The 20,689-nt window shown below is 33.3% G+C and overlaps 2 protein-coding genes across 2 annotated transcripts; one reads left to right on the top strand and one right to left on the bottom strand.

Moving 5' to 3' along the window:
* Positions 1 to 5,386: 5,386 nt before the first annotated feature.
* On the bottom strand, positions 5,387 to 8,369 carry LOC125186639 (bet1-like protein At4g14600). The gene is made up of 4 exons (XM_048083045.2): positions 8,213 to 8,369; positions 7,970 to 8,102; positions 6,578 to 6,634; positions 5,387 to 5,800 (listed from the first exon to the last, which is right to left on the bottom strand). Exons 1-4 carry the CDS (start codon positions 8,233 to 8,235, stop codon positions 5,639 to 5,641), a joined length of 375 nt encoding a protein of 124 aa, XP_047939002.1. The 5' UTR covers positions 8,236 to 8,369; the 3' UTR covers positions 5,387 to 5,638.
* A 2,287-nt stretch (positions 8,370 to 10,656) lies between these two features.
* LOC125188970 (histone deacetylase 6-like) lies at positions 10,657 to 15,884 on the top strand. The gene is made up of 6 exons (XM_048086104.2): positions 10,657 to 11,289; positions 11,866 to 12,306; positions 12,492 to 12,634; positions 14,248 to 14,338; positions 14,423 to 14,565; positions 15,497 to 15,884. Exons 1-6 carry the CDS (start codon positions 10,750 to 10,752, stop codon positions 15,546 to 15,548), a joined length of 1,410 nt encoding a protein of 469 aa, XP_047942061.1. The 5' UTR covers positions 10,657 to 10,749; the 3' UTR covers positions 15,549 to 15,884.
* The last annotated feature ends 4,805 nt before the right edge of the window (positions 15,885 to 20,689 follow it).

Below are 20,689 nucleotides of genomic sequence, written 5' to 3'. Positions count from 1 at the left end.
AGCTTTGATAAAAATTGATATTGAACATATGTATATGCATTGTAAAAAAATTACTCCTAAGAAATAAATTTTATTGGGATGCCCTTAATACCGTATACATATATATTGCAATTTTGTTTCTGACATGTTAACAATATCCTCTCCGTTTATACTTTATATATTGGTGATCAAGTAAAATATGTGACTCTATAGTATGTTATGTAGTAGTAGTAGTATAGTTTTTTTTCTTTATCATATTAGTATGTTATGTTGCTCCATTCTAAAACTTTAATTAATAATGATAATTAGTGTTTCCCTTGTTATAGGTGACGCGTATCAATACTTGTATTAGTAAAATAAAATATATACATGTAATTACGGGATGCTGCATAATGGAAGATCCACTTATCTTTACCATCACAATCCTAGATTATAAGTAGGAGAATCTTAGGCTCCTTCTAAACACACATATTCATGTAATGTGATTTGTGGATTGTTGATCATATTGATGTATATTTATATATAAATCAGAATGGTTTCTGATTTTGTTTTGGTCAAAAGAGGTGGGCTGGGTGAAGGAATGAATATATTCTATGGTAGTGGTGAATGTTTTGCATTGATTATTTAGTTAATACATACATTTGCTCAGGTAATAAGTTTTTACGTTATAGTTCTAGAAATTAATCTTGTGTGGGTGACGTCAGCACATACATAGTTTGATTCCTATTGCACACACTAAGATTCCTTTAATTTGTACCAAGCAGCATCTGCCTAGTATTTTTGTAATATTATCATCTATCATTAATGTGAATATGGTATTTGTAAGGCAAATGTACCAAATGTACTATCAAAGAAAGCTAGTTTTGCCAATTATATAAAGGGGTGTGGTCGAATAACATATTACTCGTCTATTTTTGGCTTAATAAGAAGAAGAATGCTTAAGGAGACATATGACATTTGTTCTATGTTTTAAAGTTTTAATGAACAAAATGAGTCGAACGTCTTATGCAATGGGAGCTAATGAGGCTAGCTCATCATAGGATCTTTAACCAATTCCTTGCTGAAACAAATAGTTTTTCACGGCCTATATATTTAGCTAGAAGAACAATTTATTGGTTATGGTAACAGTGTGTACCTTAAGTCACCTAAACTTGGGAAACTGATAACACTAACACCGATGTGGTAGATTATTGAAAAAATGGACAATGAGACATATTTTTCTTGTTTACTACGTAAAAGACAATTCAAGGATTATTATTCATTAATCATGGTATATAACACTAATAATTTGTTGTTGATAATGCACATTTTTACTGGTCAATAAAAGAGAGATTTTGGCAATGTAAATTCTCGACGTCTTAGATAGTGATAATTAATACTCCCTCCGTCCCATAGTAGAGGTCATACTTGGGAATTGGCACGAGATTTTAGGAGGTGTTGTTTTGTGTGTTAAATGGAAAGAGAAAATAATATATTTATATTAATATGAGAGAGAATTTTTTCTAAAAAATAAATGTGACATCTTTTGTGGGACAAATTAAAAAAGAAAGTGTGACATTTACTATGGGACGGAGGGAGTACTAGGTAGTGTTATTGCATTGAATTGTTTTCTGACAAATGTTACGTTGATAAGCTCTGCAAGAAGTTAATCAAGAAAATTTTTATTGTATGTAAACCTGGCCAGATGGATTTATTCAGTACAATAAATAAAAATCTTGAATTACACTAAACTCTTATTGTAAATCAACCATATGATCAATTAATAATGGCTATTAGAAATTTTAAACAAAAGGAACAAATTAATATGATTCCCTTGATTATTCGTAATTAGATATACAAAAGAGGTAAATTTTAATATTTTTCATTAGTAATTTGATTATTCATAATCAATTTGATTAATGTCAAGATTGGAAAAAAAATATTATTATTTTCTATTCGAATATTAATTTCTTGTAGATTTTGGGTACCCAAGACTAGGGGGAGTACAATTGTTTCAATATCAAAAGTATGACCTATTTTACAAACAAATGAAATGACAAATTTTAATTAGAAAGTGGAGTACTATACTACTATTTTCATCCAGATATTTATGATTATTGTTTCTTAGCAGAAATATTTCCTTCCAATTGCAATTTACTCGATCGAAGACACGCCTCTTATTTATAATAATCTCATATTTTTTATTTTTGAATATCCACTATTAGTAATTTATATTACTTTTTATTATTTCTAATAAATGAACCATACATTCTACTAAGTAATCATATTTATTAAAAATATTTATATATAAAAATAGAACACATTCTGATACTTTTTTTTTATATTTATTTTTAAAATTTATGACGAGTCAAAGTGATACATTTGAGAAACAATGGAAATTAATTACCCATTTCGCCGAGAAAGGAGATTATTAGGTAAAGGTAGGATTGACAATTTTTGGTACGATACGATAACCCGACACGAATCCGCACGAAATTAATGGGTTTAGGTCAAGCCTATTGGGTTCGTGTCTTTATTGGGTTGACACTTTAAAAACACAAAAAATTTGTGTTGTGTTGGGTTACCCGTTATGAAATTATATATTATAATATTATTAATTTTTATTATTTTAAAATTTGAGTTAGGGTACGCAGCGTGAGTGAAATGTGAATTTGATTTCTGAAGTCTGAATTTGTTAATGTTTAAATTACTTATCGTGTCGTGTTGACCAAAGGTGGTTCGCGTTGTGTTTGGGTTTAGGGGTAGTAGGTCGGATTCGTGTTTGAATTTAAGATTTTCTTAACAAACCATGTTCGCGTTTATCCTATTAAGTCGGGTCATTAACATGTTGACCCGATAACGACCCATCATGAACGATTTGGCACCCCTAAGGGCTAGGGGGCTAGGAAGCAAAGCTTTACTTTCCTTCCACAATTTATACCCAACGAGAAAAGAAAAAAAAAAGATGAAATAAAAGAAAAGGAAAAAACGGTTATAGCAACAAAGTCTCAAAAATCTAAACCTATGGGCTATGAGGCTTACAAAAATGCAATGAACTCACCCAATACATGTCTATATTAATAGTAATACTCACTTAAAAGTTAAAACTCAGGTCTATTTAATTATTTTTTAAGGAATTAAATTATTCCATTCCCCACCCATTGTCAATCGTAATAAAGAATCTTCTATATATAGAGTATTCCTTATCATTGAGTGCCGCATGAAAGTAATAATTAATATATAGGATTATACATCTAGAATCATTTACTTATAAATTGATAAATATAAAAATAATTATTTGAAGAATAAGATAGTCAAGACAAACTCAAAATTAATTTCCATCAAAATAGACAATTAATTAATAAACTTATACTATTTTTAATTAACTAACCCTATTACTAAAAGTAAATGCCCATTAATCGATTTCCTCTTTGAATAAAACGAACTTATAGGAGAACAAATAAATATTGACTATTTGGCTAAACTCTTTTTGAAGATATGGTAGATAACTTTTCCTCGGAGTATAATTAGCTATCTTCAATCATTTTCAACAAAGATTTACACTTAATTCCCTGATACTTTTTCAAGATGTAAAGGATACCAATATATTTTGCCCTTGACTTAATTTGATGCCTCGCACAACAAATATTCTGAGTCATATTTAAATAAAAGCTGTGAAAATTATAACAAAGTTATCATTTCTAGAGGGATCCTGGTGCCTAATTTTATAAGCCCCCTTGTGCACCGTCCAATATTAAATTCAAGAGCAGAGGTTGAATTTTTTGTTTTATTTATAGATGCTCTGGTGACGACACTATTATCAAAGCATGTAAAATCGAATATGTAATCAACTTTTCCTGATTTATAATCAAATTTGTTAAGTTAATTAAATTGCCCAAGCTGTGGGTTCAAAACGGAGATTCAGGTTTATATCTAGTTCGAATTCACATAATCATTAAGGTGAACTCGTTGTATTTAAGATTCGTCTATATAATTTAATTTCTTAGTTTTGCGTTGTTTAAAGAAAATTAAACTCCGTACTAATATTGTTGGGGAATTTATTATCAAAAGTAATCATGCATATAGTGGCTGGAAAAATTAACAAGTGTCTGAGAAATTACTAATATTGTTGGGAGATTTACGACAATAAAATTGAAATAACAATCTTCTTCAGTATGAAGAGTACAAGCCAAAGCACTACGGTTTTCATGAAAAATTGTACTACAAAACTACATTTATACAAACAATCATATAACATGACTAAAGATGCACGCATTTTTATTCTCAAAATAAAGTGTTTCTAGTGCCAAAAATCCTAATGATATGAAGAAGATTACTACTTAGGGGCCAACAAGATTGCAAAAGTAGGACATGTAAATTCTTTGTTGATGATCCACTAAATGGCCCTCATTCCTTTTTTATGAAACAAATAGATACACACAATAGAGAGGGGGTGAAAGAGAACTAGGAAACAATCATCCCCTTCTCTCGAAGCTCAATTTCACTGCATTCATATTCATATTCATATTGTTCCTCAATCTACTAATAAATTTATGATATCATATCATAGTAATTGAGATTACAACAACTAATTTCATATTCAAAACATATCACTGTTACAATATGTATATTGTTCAGCTATAACGGAGGTTATATGATGTGTAATCCACCTCATTCTCACAATCTTAGTAAAAGGGCTATTCAAACAGAATATTATAAAAAATACTAGTAGTAGCTTTTTTAAATATGTTCATGACAAAAACAGCAGAAACTACAAAAAAACAACAGTTGCTCTTTCAACACCTCATAGAGTTTAGTTCAAGATTGGCTCTAATGCACATAACTAATAGAGGGTAAAGGGAAAGAAAAAGAACAGAAAAAGCAAGTAAAAGAAAATTTATAGGGCTATAATGAGAATGTGTGCTAGGTTTTGATCTAAAAGTAAATAGGTGGATAATGAAAATGGTTAGCTAGGTTTTGATCTAAAAGGATAAAGTTACAATCATTTTGTAGCTCTACACAATAGTATATATAAATACCCATGAAGATGCTGCTAATCCTACTTGCTACTAAGCCTACTATACTGCAAATGTAAATTAACATGTAGTATGATAATGTTTACCATCCCGGGACAAAAACTTTGATCATCTAAAAGTTAAACCAAAAAAGTGCAGTTAACATGGCTCCATAGTCTACCTAATTCTAAATAAAAGGGACTACGATCGTCTATCCAGTAAAGTCTAACCATATACTAGTGGTAGTGGAGAGATGTTCTACAAAAATGAAGACATACAAACGAGTGACATATATTATTAATGGTTTTTCCTAATTATCATTTACTTTCTTTTCATTTGATTTCCTTTTATTCTGATGGGGTTCACAATCGTCTGAGAAATAAACCGAGAAATAGGTTTAGGACCCACAGAAGTTTAGATCTTGATAGTTTGTTGATGCTAATATATTAACCACAATTCATTCTTCTACAAGAAATTTCATGTACACTGGTAAATCAAATATGATAGTCAACTGATGATGGGGACCAAATGCAAACATTTACAAGAACCAGCATTCAGGTGTTACCTTGTCTCAACATCTCAATGGAGCAGGACAGAACTCTCAGCATTCAGGTGTTGCCGTGTCTCAACATCTCACAGGAGCAGGACAGAACTCTCAAGCATACTCATTTTCGTGACAATTTGGACCAGAAATAGACCAGAAAAAACAGAAGCAGTGCAAAAAGGACAACGTGCATTACATGGCTTGATCCTTCCCAAATGATGCTCTTATTGAGTCTCTTCATGTTGTTTTTCACCCCTGCCTGAGCTTTAGTCAATGTCATTTGCTACAGAAGTCAAAGAAATAAAGCAATATCAGTTCTATCCACCCAGTGAGTTTAATAGCGTATGAGAGCCTTACAAGGTTTCTCATGAAAAGCCGTAAGCGCAAATCCATGTTATGTTTTCAGGGGCATTTGAAGAAATCTTTCACATGTTAACAGCACAATTTTCCAAGAGTTTCAATGTCTAGCAGTTGATTCAATAGAACCAAAGCATCAGTAAAGGTCATACAGATAAAGATGACAATGGCATAGTCAACAAGTCAATGAACAATGGAAACGAACAATATAATCATTTACTCCATAAAATTATTTTCAGCAACTTCCCTGCAATCAATGTTATTAAATATCAGCTGTGGCACCGCCGTGGCGCCATTGCATGGCGGGTTTCAAGAAAAACGCCATAACGATACGCTTCCATGGAACTTTTTAATGGCGACTGCCATTTGCCGCCACGAATGAGGCGCCATGGACTTTGAAATTTCAACTATCGTCATGGACTTTGAAATTCGAATTAAAGAGGTTCCAGGAACCAACTTACAACAGCTACATATCACATCGAGCAGTGGACTGAAATTACTGATGGCTTGTGGTACATAAAAAAGGGACGTAAGAAGTTGTAGAGATTAACTTACTGTCTTAAAACAGTAGATAAACATAGTTTTCTAATCAAAATATGTTACTACTATAAAAGCAGACAAAATGATGACTCGGGGTGATCATAGAATCAGAGAAGCCAATCCTTTCCCGAGGTTAAAATGCTGAGGATAGTTTATGACGTACCAGCTGATTCAGGAAATCATTTTGAAACGTTGCTTCTGTCTCAATTTCTTGAGCCACCTGCAATATTTCACAAGCAACAAGAGTTGAGGCCAGACAAACCTAAACTAAATATAAATGTCATGGCTCATGCAGACTATAGCATAAACAGAAAATCAATTATGTGGCTTGCAATAAGCTTATATTAGAAGAAAAGATTCAGTGTTCATCAGAATTTAAATTTAAATAGAATCCTTATCATGTCATGGATGTGACCTCAAATACAATTTTGATAAAACCTAGGAACTTGCATGTTCAGGACGATCCAAAGGTAAAAAGAACTCCATCATAACAAATCAGCAGGTAATGTAGGTTTTAAATATGTTTAGTTCGTCCTGGAAAAGCAGATGGATTTTTAAGTTTAATCTAGGAATCACATGCGTTCAAAGCAAATGCAGACAAGTTTTTTGTTTAATACGTTCTTTCCTGGCCACAAATATATATACTCATGACGAGAACCATGTACAGGCCAGCAGCTAGAACATATTCAACCATCCTAAAGATACTCTACACCCTTACATATATACATACATATAAGAGCGTGCTCCAAAAGAAGTCACGATATTTGCACAACAGAAAACTACAAGGAAACAGAATATGTAATATAATTAAGATTACATGATAAATGCTGCATGGTAGTATGTAATAAGTATATTTCAAAATAGCTGCTTATTGTGGTAAAAATGACTAAACAGCCTCATTATCCGTATTAAAGACCATATAATACATTCATCGAGTTTCCAAATTATTATGAAAAGAATTCAAATCGTAATGTTCTATGAGCATACAGCAAAAGCCATAACTCAGGCCCTCAGCTGATCAGCTCGTAAAAGAGATTATTTGGAAAAACTCTAGCAAGGACCAACTCCATGTAAAAATATTACAGTATTATGCAATTTAGTCTTTCATTTCTCGTGGATAGTTACAAAATATGATGGGTCATATAATACTACATTACAAACAAATCAATTGAGAAATCAACAACTATAGGTAGTCCTAGAAAGTTCTCATGGAATAAGTTTGCTGTAAACTCGGAATGATTAAGCAACACAATATTCTCATTTTTCAAGCACGTCGTGATTGCAACTATAATGCTGATAACTTCTCTGATTTTACTCACATTATCAGCATTTTCGAGCTCCACCAAAATAAACCAAACCGCTTACCATAAGAAGCATCTCTCATATGTACAATTCTGATGAATACAAATATATACCGCATAAAAATTCAACCGTGACGAATAACATCATGACTGAAAATCATCGTACAAATTAAGAACAAAAAAAACAGACCACATTCCCACCGTTTCTGCAAAACGAATTAGAGATATTGAAAAAAGGAAACAAATTCACTCACATCTCGAAGTCTCCGAACTTGTTTCCGAAGACCAGTCACCTCATCGTCGAAATCTGAATGCATCGGATCAATTCGCAACTGAATCTCATCGGAATTGCCGCCATACCCCACCGGCCGCGCGCTCAATCCATCTCTGTTGCAGTCCGCGATTAATCGATCAGACGCAGAGCGAAAATTATGCGATTTCAGCTTCAAATTACTATTTGCATAGCTGTTATTTATTGAATATAATGAGTGGAATACCTTGATCTGTATGGAGCAGCCATCGGAGAAGACGATGAAGATGAAAAAAGAGAAGAAATTCCCAAATTTTCAATTTATTCTGAATTACTCTGTACTCCAATTTCAATTATATCTTGATTTTATTTTTGTTCCCCCGTTACACACAAGGCATTTTAAGCCCTTGAATTTTAGAGTTAAAATCACAAATGAAAAGTTGGGGAAATAATTAGTTGGCGAATATGTTCGTTAATCTAATACTACTCACTCTATCTTTGAAAAGGGAAATTGGTCTCTAAAATCATAAACTTTGCCTAAAATTTGGTATTTCCCTGAATTTTGAAATTGGTATATAATATCACAAACTTTGCATTTTGTTTGGTATTTCCCAAACTCACTCAAATAAGATATTTTCATCAAAATCTTATTTAATATAGGCAACCTTGATATGTTTTATAATATTTGAAACCACTTTTTAAGTTCATAACACGTAGCATAAAAAGTCACGTTGAAAACTATGTTGATTTAATTGTGTCAAGTATGATAAAAAAGCCTCGTAAGTTAGTCAAATATAGCAATAAACATGCCGTGGGAAATACCAAACAAAATGCAAAGTTCGTGATATTATATACCAATTTCAAAGTTTATGGGAAATACCAAATTTTAAGCAAAGTTCATGGTTTTAGAGACCAATTTCCCCTTTGAAAAATTAAAATTTTAAACTATACGAATTTTAGGTATAATAAAAGAGATAAATTAATAAGGTAAGAGAGATAATAAAAATAATAATAATGTAAAGGAGATGAAAAAAAAGTGATGATAGTGGATCGTACAAATCCATTTACTTCTATATTTAATACAATTTAGCTAAAATAAAAATAGTTTCTAATATTTTTAAGGGACATAATGAAATTGGATTGTAGAAATCCATTTACTTCTATTTTTAAATTATTTGGCTAAAATGAAAATAATTTTTATTTTTAACGAATAACGGTAGTATGAATGAACTATCCTACGCTGGGAATGAGATTGAATAACACTATTCGATCAATAAATAAGATAAATTTCTTAAAAATATTAAAAGTTCAACAGATAATTCAGATATATAAAATCCACAAATGATATCAAGGATAAGAGAATTCATTTGTCACGTATAATTCGCACCATGAGTAAATTCTAAGAAATGTGAAGAAAAATTGATTTGGAAAAGTTAGTGGAATGTATGTCTCACTTTATATACAACTTTTATTTTCTAAAAATAGAAACTTTTGAAATGGTATGAGTTTTATACACAATTGGCAAAGTAAGAGAGATGGAGGGAAAAATGGATAAAATAAGAGAAAAAATAGTGTTAGTGAATTGTAAGACTCACTTCCTAATATAGAAAGTTTCTATTTTCAAGGGATAAACCAAAACTGAAATAGTTTATATTTTAAAGAACGGAAGTTGTATTGATTTTATAGTAATAAAATGTGAGTGTGACGAATTAGTAAAAAGAGAGGAAAGAGTAAATGCGGACATTATTTTGTGGACGGACTAAAATGACAAATGTAAATACTTATGGCATGTTTGGTAAGGGTGATAACTCATCCAGGGATGGAAATCCATAAAAAAAAATGTCATTTTTTTCATGGATTTCCATCTCTGGATGAGTCATCACCCCTAGGGCTGAGGAAAAATACCGAAAAAATGATATATTGCTCGTATCGTATTGAAAAATATCGAAAAATTATCGAATTTTCGGTATATGTAATTTTCGATACGATACGGTATCGTATCGTAAGTTTTCGATACGATAACGATATGAATTTCCTTATATCGCGATATATCGTTTTATACCGATATATATCGAAACATATTGAAATTCAATAGTTATTGAAGTTTAAATTTATAAACATATACAAATCCATTTAATTCATTCATATATTTAGAAAATATATATATGAAACCCCAATAAGAACACTATTTATTTTATTGTGTCGAAGTTTTATTAATTTTTGTGTTATTTTTCAGTTTTGAAATTATATTTTTCGATATACAGGTATTCGATACGATAACTATATTTCGATATATCGTATCGATCTTACGATATATCGAAATATCGATACGATAACGATATTGATATTATCCATATCGAAAGTTCGATATATCGAAACTTTCGATACGATAACGATCTTTCATATCGATATTTTCGATACGAAACACGATACAACGTTTTCGATACGATATATCGTATCGATCCACCCCTACGAAAATGGCCTTAGTGGACAGATGGAATAGCAATTATCTAAACGATGAGATAAAAACGAGCCATTTATAGAAAAAAAAAAAAAAGGATTTAGTTATGGGGTGGGTCTGGGCCTGGGCAGTCATGGGTTTAGTGATGGATCTGCACGGGCTTCGGACCACCTTGGTCTGCAAACCGGTCATGGGGCAACACCTCTATTTCTAAACGCCCAATTCTTTGCCACTTTAAACCCTTGTTTAAATTCTCTCTCCCCCAAAAAAAAACTCCTCTCTCCTCTCTTCTCTCCTTTCTCACTGCAATTGCAAATTGAGCGATGGATTCCGACGGTGGCGCGTCGCTGCCATCTGTCTGCCCCGACGCGCGGAAGCGGCGCGTGTCCTACTTCTACGAGCCAACAATCGGCGACTACTACTACGGCCAGGGCCATCCGATGAAACCCCACCGCATCCGCATGGCACACAATCTGATCGTCCACTACGGCCTCCACCGCCGCATGGAGATCAGCCGCCCCTTCCCCGCCGCCTTCGAAGACATCCGCCGCTTCCACTCGCCGGAGTACGTCGAGTTCCTCTCCTCCGTCGCGCCCGACACTCTCCTCGATCACACGCACGCGCGTCAGCTCAGGCGCTTCAACGTGGGCGAGGACTGCCCCGTATTCGACGGCTTGTTTGAGTTCTGTCAGGCCTCCGCTGGCGGCTCCATTGGCGCGGCCGTCAAGCTCAACAGGCAGGATGCGGATATCGCAATTAATTGGGCCGGGGGTTTGCACCATGCGAAGAAGAGCGAGGCTTCGGGGTTTTGCTATGTTAATGATATTGTTTTGGGGATTCTCGAGCTGCTGAAAGTTCACAGGGTATGGAATGGATATTTAGTTTAACCTTTTCATTTTTAAACTATGTGACAATTTGTTTCTCTCTGCGTGTCTCTAAGTTTTGGAAAATTGTGTTAATTGATTCCCTCTGTAGTCTGTACGATTTATTGTTTTGAGTATCAGTTTGTTTGTGTCTGATTCTACAAGCAGACACCTTTTTTGCTTCAAAGTTTGAATTTTTTTAATATTATGTGTAGAATCATGTTTGAGCATGGTCCCTCTCAGATGGTAACTTTCAAGGGTAAAAGAAGTTAATTGATTTATGAACCTGAATTATATTCCATCATTAGATATTCTAAAAACTTGTAATTGTACCCGTCTCATTGTTTGAATGTGTTAGTTCCCTTGTTTAACTTGATAAATTAGTATTGTTAGTAGAACTAGATTTGTCGATACCACTCAGTATGAATTCTAATGTCTGCTTGCAATTCATAAATTGATCCACGAACGTAGGAAGGCTTAAGAGTTATACATTACTCCATGTAAGAAATAATCTTGGCTTTCATGATATACTCTTTATAATGTGGCATTCTCTGATCATTGTATTTTTTATGGCAGCGGGTACTTTACGTGGACATTGATATTCACCATGGAGATGGGGTTGAGGAAGCCTTTTATGTTACTGATCGTGTTATGACAGTGTCTTTCCATAAATTTGGAGACTTTTTTCCTGGAACTGGGCATATTAAAGACGTTGGAGTGGCCTCTGGAAAGTACTATGCTCTTAATGTCCCACTGAATGATGGATTAAATGATGACAACTTCCGAAGCTTATTCCGTCCAATAATGCAGAAAGTAATGGAGGTCTATCAGCCAGATGCTGTTGTTCTTCAGTGTGGGGCCGATTCATTGTCTGGTGATCGGTTAGGTTGCTTTAATTTGTCTGTGAAAGGCCATGCAGACTGTCTTCGGTTTTTGAGGTCATTCAATGTTCCTCTTATGGTTTTGGGCGGGGGAGGGTATACAATCAGAAATGTTGCCCGGTGCTGGTGCTACGAGGTCTATCTCTCTCCCTCTCTTACACACACAAATTTGTTTGCATGTGTGTGCTCTCTTTCTATGTTTCATATTCTTTTGCATGCCAAATTTATACCATTGTACATGTATCTCGTTTCATATGATCATTTACTTTTGATAATTTATGTGGGGTATCAGCTGATATGAAATTTTGCACTTTGTTGTAGACTGCCGTGGCTGTAGATGTGGAGCCAGATAACAAGTTGCCGTACAATGAATATTACGAGTATTTTGGCCCAGATTATACTCTTCATGTGGAACCAAGTAATATGGAAAACTTGAATACACTGAGGGATTTGGAGAAAATCAGGTAAAGTTAAGTTCACGTCATCACGAATGTACATACTTGAAGATCTCCTGTATTTCTAATATAGTGCTACAAACTTATGCCCCTTGCTGTTTGAAACCTCCGTCCACTGCATTATTATAACTGATGTTCCTCTGTCCCAACTTCACCAAACCTGGTCTCAATGTCCTATAGTTACCATAATATTGCTATATGTTGTTTTACAACACTGCAGAATACAGCTTGGCATCTACGAGGATAATTTAACTAACATCATAAAACACTGTTTATTGGTACACTGCCATAGATAAGGACTTAAGTCACCATCGTCACTGTTATATCTCACTTGATAAATACCCACCAACTGATGTTTGATGCTACCTTTTTCCAAGACCAACGTTCTACTTTCTCGCAATCCTGATAAACATTATATTTGTTTTGGTTTTGTCTACTTTTTCACTTTCTTTTTATTTATTTTGCATACATGGAAAACCACTTGTGTATTTGTGCATGGTATGTCAAGGGGTGCTGGATCCTCACACACAACAAACCCATTACATTTAAGTTCCTAAAAACTACTTGGTTTATCTCTTCTACCATATATTGTTTGTCAACCTTAAGCTGTGTAGAACTTGTTCAATTGTCAGCATTTATGTTGTCTTCGTCTCTTCGACCAATTTCTCTGCAACACGTTAAAGTTTTTTCTTTAGATAGTACTCTTTTGTTTATCAGTCCTGTTTTCTAGTTATTTACTCATTTAGCTCTCAAGTTAAAGCTGTACTCCATCTGGTTATTTTGAAAATATTCCCTTTCATACCCCTTATACACAGTTAAAATTTGGAAACTTTACTCTATGTGTGTCTATGCTATAGTGCAATTGGTATTTTCGAATTTTTGTTTTCATTATGCAGTAAAAGATTTGGAAAATGGTACTAAATAACTCTTGGGTCATTAAACCATGGCTCTGTACAGACTATAGTCACTATACTTTTGTTCATCAAATTGTAATTTTTTTGCACATATTGTCCATAGCATGCTTTTTTATATTCGAAGGCAACATTGTCTGCACAAATTAAGATGTCATTGAAAAACTGTGTATCCATCTCTGCATCTAGAAGTGTGATAATAGGCAGTCACTAGAGAAAATCAATAAGAAAAAGAGAATTCAGGTGCATTATGGTGATAGATACTTTCACATAATTGATGTAAACCACCATTTAAGCAATCATTCTTCATTTTGTGTTGTGGATTAGTTCCCTGGTTTTATTTACTGTCCTTGAAGATAATGGGATAAAAATGAGGGAGAAAATCATGTAATTACTTTTGTTACACATAAGGATGACCGATCGTATACTCAAATTTTTTTTTATATTTATCAGTATTAGTTTTGAACCTTGAATCTTGTGGAATGCTAAAGTATGCCATTTGAATAGATTAGTAGGTGGTTTGTCCAAAGCAAAAACAGTTGAGTTACCAAAAGTATACTATGATGACTGTTTCGCTGCGTTTGAAGTTTTCAAAGAAAAAGATATGTCTACTTGGTTATATGTAGAATGTAATCGCTCTTGGTTATTTTCACATAACTGTAAGCTATCATAAGTAAATTTCTCAAGATCAGTATTAATGTCTACTTGCAGGAACATGCTACTGGATCAAATTTCTAAACTGCAGCATGCACCCAGCACCCAGTTTCAAACAATGCCTCCAACCACAGAAGTTCCAGAAGAGGTAAAATTACTGGATGACATGTACAACTCCATCTTTGAATGTATTAATTTCCTTGCAATATAACCAACCTATCTCCAATTTCAGAGAGACGAAGACATGGAAGTGAGACCTAAACCCCGCATATGGAATGGAGAGCATGATTACGAGTCTGATGAGGATGAGATTGACAAGCCTTCAATGCGAAGTTTGAATAGCGAAGATACATTTGGAGAAAATATAGATATAAGGTAGGATCTGTGTTCAGTGATTCCCATTATCTTCTTTCCAGATAAGTTATGCTGTGTTTAAATAAATCCCATTACACCTAACCTTAAATCAGCCAAGCCCCTTACCACCAATGTGACAAAAAAATTTGAGACAAAATAATTCATATTATTAATAAAATATGAAGTGAAGTGGATTCATCTTTCGTAGACCTCTGCGTTTCTCTCTTTTCTTTGCGACAATCCAGAACCCTCAGCAGAGACAAACTGAAGCTCCCTTTCCTCCATGGAAGTAGGACTCTCCCATCTCTCTGAGTGAAACTTTCTTCTCTCCATTGTGGGAGTTTCTTTCATCCTCCATGTATCTGTGGTTGTCTCTCTTTTGGATCTGCGGGAGTTTCTGAAGTTCTATAATTTGGGTTGGGAGTTAGGATATCACATCAGATTCGTTTTTTGTTTTGATCTTCTGTATTCTCTCTGTGTGGTTATGTGTGAGGGTCTTTTACTGGAATCTGCATATGCTCATGATCTGAATTCTGAATAGTTCAACTGCTTCTCTAAACTCGCAAGTGCAGAAGTGGAGTGAATGACTTTGTGATATTGGATATTCTTTTGTTCACCTTATGGGGCCCATTAAATTTATGGTGGAGTGAGTGAGTTACCAGAACTGTTAAGATTGAATTACATCAAGACTTTCTAGGTTGGCTTGACACGGGTTTTGTCTATGAGGTTTGCCATTGTTCAGGAGTGGTTTGTCTAGAGAATGCTAATGGATAATGTCTGTATTCATATTGTCACACACACCCACCAAAAGCAAAAGGCTCCTAGGTCACTTCATTGCATTTCCTTGTCTGAGTCTCATTTGTTTGTCGCCTTTTTTGGTATCAAAAGAATGCCAATGAACTAATACATCGGCTTTTGACTTCTGAATTGTATCTGTTTTTGTTTGTATCAGGGATGGTTCTGACACAATCAAGACCGAGGATACATCGGATGAACAAAGATGAGTTTACTGATCAAGAATGAATCGCGCAAGGAAATTTGTTTAGTCAGAGAGTCGAGTCGACCTGAAAATAGATTATACAGGAAGAGGATGTAAAAGAGAAGATTATTCAGTTTCTAATTATAGGCTGTGTCAAGTATTTGTATTATTACTGATGTTGTATTACCGGTTATTGTAAGTACAACACATTCGCAGCTGATGTTTAAAGAAAGTGAGATTCCAGCAACCATCATTCAAGTAGATGGTGAAATGTTGAGTTAGAATCACTCTCCAAATTTATGTAATTGATGAAATTACACTCGTTGAAGTCATTATCCAGATGTGTCGAGTTTCTCCTTTATTTATAGATATTTAAGGCGTAATTTATTTAGTATAATTGATCGAATCAATGTGTATTATGTTGATATTAAATGTAAATAATCAAGATACTTTGTGTTTATATATGTTATTGAGTGCTGAATAACAGTATAATGAAATTGAAATCACATGAATCAGGTGTTCTTCACTAGTGGAAGAATTTCCATATAAAGACACGGCCTTTTCGAAAAGTCTACATTTGCTAACAATAATAATGGCTTTATTTTTTTCTATAATGATGCTTCTTTCACAAGTGATTATGATTTAATGATGTTGCAGGGAGACATCCTTTTCTCCCCACCTTAATTAAATCATTTACTCTATTTCTTATTACACTTGTTGAGATTCATAGTTAAGAAGAGTTCAAACCTTGTGTCATAAGATCACATTAAACTAAAATTGAAAACTTCAGTTTCTTATTTTTCCTTTTTGCTAAAAAAGTTTGGTTTTTAAACAGTCCATTTAATTTCTAAAATAGTTTAGACCAAATTTAATATATGTTGTTGGTTAATCACGCCAATTGATGGGTCCGGGCACTTAAAAGACTTGTTTTGGCATCATCTAATGGGATTAATTTGATGATTTTCCCTAATGTTTATAGTATAATACAGTCTTTAGCATATATATAATCAATGCATAACTAAATTCTAGCGTATACAAAACCAGATAAGCAATCACAAAAGTCTTTTTAGATCGTTTTAGTTCATACGATGAGTAAAACACCGATGCCCGAGTACTATAGCAATGTTGTAATGCATCCCTTTGTTAACATCATGATAATTGCAATGATTAATGCTATTAGTTGTTGATGTTAAAATGGTAAATTTTCTTATATTCGGAGACTTGATAGTTGGGCATTAAGTAGTTAGGTTTATCATGCCTCATAATTGCCATGGTTAAATTCAAATTGCGATTATTATCTTCCCCCTACAATCTAAACATGTCCTCTGCTGAATGTTTGCAGATTTAATTGGTTTTATGTGATTTAAGTCAAAAGTTGACATTGTATTGCTAGAGAAAAAGAAAGATGTCACTTATATCCGGCCAATTAATCATTCACCTAATGTGATAACACTAATTATCAACAAAGTTTGTCGACAATTTTTAGGTCCTAATCACTCCAGTGTATAATAGGATATATTTAAGCCCAATTGCAATACTTATTTCCAACTCAGAGAGAATATTTAGTTAGAGAATGAGAGGAAATATTCTTCTAATAATATAATAAGTCTAAACTAAGGTTGGCGTGATAACTAATAATAAGAAATTAAACATATCTCACTCAATCAACATTAAGAAATAAATATTCTTCTTAATAAAATATTGATAATTGACAATCGTTTAGCCTCATTTACTGCTTCCCAAATCCCAACTCATCATGCATTCTTTTATTATCTTCTTTTAATATTTTTAATTTATATTGAACGTCTACAATATATTTTCCATCTTAAATTAATGTTAAGTGGTTGCTCTTTGTGTTTGCTCATATTCGGTTAGAAATTCAAGTCGAAAATAGGAAAAGAAAAAAAAAGGGAATGAAGAGCAAGCTCTATTTTTTAATCATGTATTTATGGTTGTTCAAAAACAAACTTGCTTTTTGCATATTGATTTGATGTTTAATAAATTAATGAAATCGCCTTCAGTCAATTCATGAAATTGACGATCACATTGAATCTTTTCAGGATGCAACAATTACATCGGATCATGAAAATAACTCTTCCAATACGTACATTCTGTGAGTTAAGCATGATATTATTGGTTTCCGAGTATCTTTCGTATTATGTCAACTTTAGTTTCTCATATTTTATTTTGTACAATTCTTTAATCAATAGTCGGATTTAGGAGGTTTCAGCAAGAGAGCTTCAACGTACCCTACCAATTTATTAATTTTATTACTATAATCAAACTCTCTAAATTTCTAATTCTCCTCATTTTTTGTAAGTCCTTCTTTAAAATAGGTGAAAGTCAAAGGTACATCACACAATTAATTTTTTTTACTAGAAATTATAATAGCACATTATTTTACATTTTTCTCGGTGTACAAAAATTATAATAGCACTGCATTTTTTCTTTTCTGTTTTCTAAGACGATCTTTCTTGTTCTCTTAAATAGTGTATGTTCAATATTTTTTATTTAGTTTGATTTTGAAACTCCAAGTTGTTGTAACGCCTGCCCAAAAATTTTGAATGTCACTGCGGATCGTGGAGACTGGTTCTTGTTAAGGGTCCAACTGTCCAAGCCTCCAAGGTCATCATGTCCAGTGTTAGGCAATACTAAAATATTGCTACCTTAGCCTTAATTATGTTTATTAATCCATTTTCTAACCTTGCTCAACTCCTCGTAAAAGGAAAATTCTGGACACGATCCTTTAGCCCACAGACATCGTAGCCCACAGACCTAGACTCTGTAGTACGAGTTTCTTCTCAATTTTCTAATTTAGGACCATCTTCTTGAAAATAATTTTGTTCCTAAACCATGAAAGCTTTCTAACAAATTTGATGAAAGGTAAACCGGAAGCATTTGCTATCAGTATACATTGGTTTAACGTGTTACGAAAATTCAACTTCAACGATATATCTCGTCAAAAAGTTAGATTACGTTTTTTTTTTACTTTCGTTCAATATAAAAGAGGCTGGATACAATTTATTGTTTATTTTTTGACTTTGGGTATGGATACGAAATTTATTTGCATCTTCAAAGGGCAGGTTGCTTTACACGTGTGATCCAATATAGTATATGATTGGACCCTGATACATTTGCAATTATGCAATGCTTTCTTTTAAGAAAAATAAATTCTTAATGCGTAAATTACTAGATGTATATCTGGCTACCGACAGGTGACGGTTCAAAAGAAATGTGAAAAAATTACGCTCAAATAATCGTGTAACCATGATAAAATCTAGATATAATTTCTTTAAACTTTTTTTAGAAAAATAAAATAACTCTCAAATATATGGCATCTCTCGTCTCTAAATAGAAAAATTAAAAAAACTAATGTAAATATTTCTTCAAAATTCATCGACGCAAAGATCAGCTCGGAATCCTATGTCATGACCATATATTCCAATTTTATTAATTTACAAATAAATAAAAATATGAATTTGCATGATTAAAGAATTAAAAAATCTATAATTAAAATAAAAATTATACAATTTGAAACATAAAGAACAAATCATTCCTTAACGTACGTGACCGAATTTCTTTATCCCATGTCGACTCACGATGAGCTTTGTAAGTTCAGAAATTTGTGGCCGCACCTACACCTTCACTTGGAGATATTATGTCTTCGTTTGCCCAATTAGTAGTGTCGATGAAAGTAAATGGGCTAAGATTAAATTAATGTAAATTAATAATTATGGTTGAGCTATCATTTCATTAGTTCATTACGGTGGTGGTGTACGGTTTCCAAGATAAAATAATACCAAGATACAATCTAGGATTGAGTTGTGAGATTATTTTAGTCATAAGGGGTTAGCTATGACTAATTATCCCATGATTATTCATCTAGGATTTGAGTCGTGGGGTTGAATCTCATGAACCAAACACACTAAAAATTTAATTCCAGATATAATCTTGCAAACCGAACACCTAACAGATAATCGATCCATTGGCTTTGGCCGAACATGACAAATTACCCTATTTATATTCTCTATTGTAGAAAATCAAATAAGATAGAAAACCTAATTCTCTTATAGAGAAAAAGCAGCACATACGTACGTTCTGTAAGAGATTTCCTAGCTTTCTCCGTGGATGATTGTACCGAGAAATAGTTCCTGCAATGGATCAGAATACACGTAGACCTCGACAGTAGTGAATTCAACTTGCAGGATTTGATACACCGCGGGGATCAAACAACAAAGTGGGTTTATTTATGTTGTGTTTGAGTGGTGAACTTGCATATATTTATGAATCAAGGTCTATATTCATGTATGTTTTCCGATGCGCTCATTAGATAAATACATGTATTCCTTACAGTGGTCGATTTATGTATTGCCAAGTGCTTTTGCACGCTACAATGTGCAAGTATGCCACTACCCGCAGCCTCCAACGCGTGCTTATCCCCTTTGCGCACACGGTGTACGTAGTGCTATGAACATTGTGTTGATGTTACTCTTAGGATCATATTGGGTTGAGAGTTACTTTGAGGGGACAGCAGGGAAACAAATAGTAGAAAATGACTATACGAGAGTGAATAGAAATTGGACAAATACAGATGTGATTCTGTGTGGTCGTGTGAACCTTTTAGGCACAAATATTTCAAATTTGTGTCGTCCGACGTGGTCATGTCGGCTGCATCTCAACCACAGTGATCATCATCTGCATCAATGGCTGCTGTATTTTTACAATTATATAAAAATTATTATTTCGTATATTATTCAATTAGTTGCGTACTGCCGAAAAGATGTTTGAAGGCTTAAATATGATCTTAATTAAAGAGGGCTCAAACATGTTCGAGCTGATGAAGAGACAATTTCTATCCTAATATTAGATCCAGATTATTTGTAATAAATTGAGAATTGCCAGTACCTTTTTTGACGAACTTATTCTTAGGTAGTACTTTAAACTTCACTTCAAATCTCTGAACACAAGAGTTTGTATAGTGATTATGGTTGCCAAAATAACTCCTAATGTCCCATAATTATTTTTGTATTATTTTATATACCATACTTTGAAATTGTTATTAATTGGAAAAATAACATATAAATATATTAATACCATTAAACCTTCACCGGTTTATGGTCCAGACTCCTGCGCACCCAAAATTACACTTGTAATTAACAGTACTGT

The sequence above is a fragment of the Salvia hispanica genome, chromosome 5 (assembly GCF_029641045.1).
Source record: "Salvia hispanica isolate PSC_SH4W2 chromosome 5, Shi_PSC_v1, whole genome shotgun sequence".
Lineage (NCBI taxonomy): Eukaryota > Viridiplantae > Streptophyta > Magnoliopsida > Lamiales > Lamiaceae > Salvia > Salvia hispanica.
Note: the sequence above shows the minus strand (reverse complement) of the source record. Positions and strands in the feature narration are given on the sequence as shown.

Coding starts and splice junctions, on each gene's coding strand:
- LOC125186639 (XM_048083045.2), bottom strand. CDS start 8,235: ATGGCTGCTCCATACAGATCAAG. Junction 8,103..8,212: donor GCTGCTCCATACAGATCAAG/GTATTCCACTCA, acceptor GGACTGCAACAG/AGATGGATTGAGCGCGCGGC. Junction 6,635..7,969: donor AAGTTCGGAGACTTCGAGAT/GTGAGTGAATTT, acceptor GAAATATTGCAG/GTGGCTCAAGAAATTGAGAC.
- LOC125188970 (XM_048086104.2), top strand. CDS start 10,750: ATGGATTCCGACGGTGGCGCGTCGCTGCCATCTGTCTGCCCCGACGCG. Junction 11,290..11,865: donor AGCTGCTGAAAGTTCACAGG/GTATGGAATGGA, acceptor TTTTTATGGCAG/CGGGTACTTTACGTGGACAT. Junction 12,307..12,491: donor CCCGGTGCTGGTGCTACGAG/GTCTATCTCTCT, acceptor ACTTTGTTGTAG/ACTGCCGTGGCTGTAGATGT.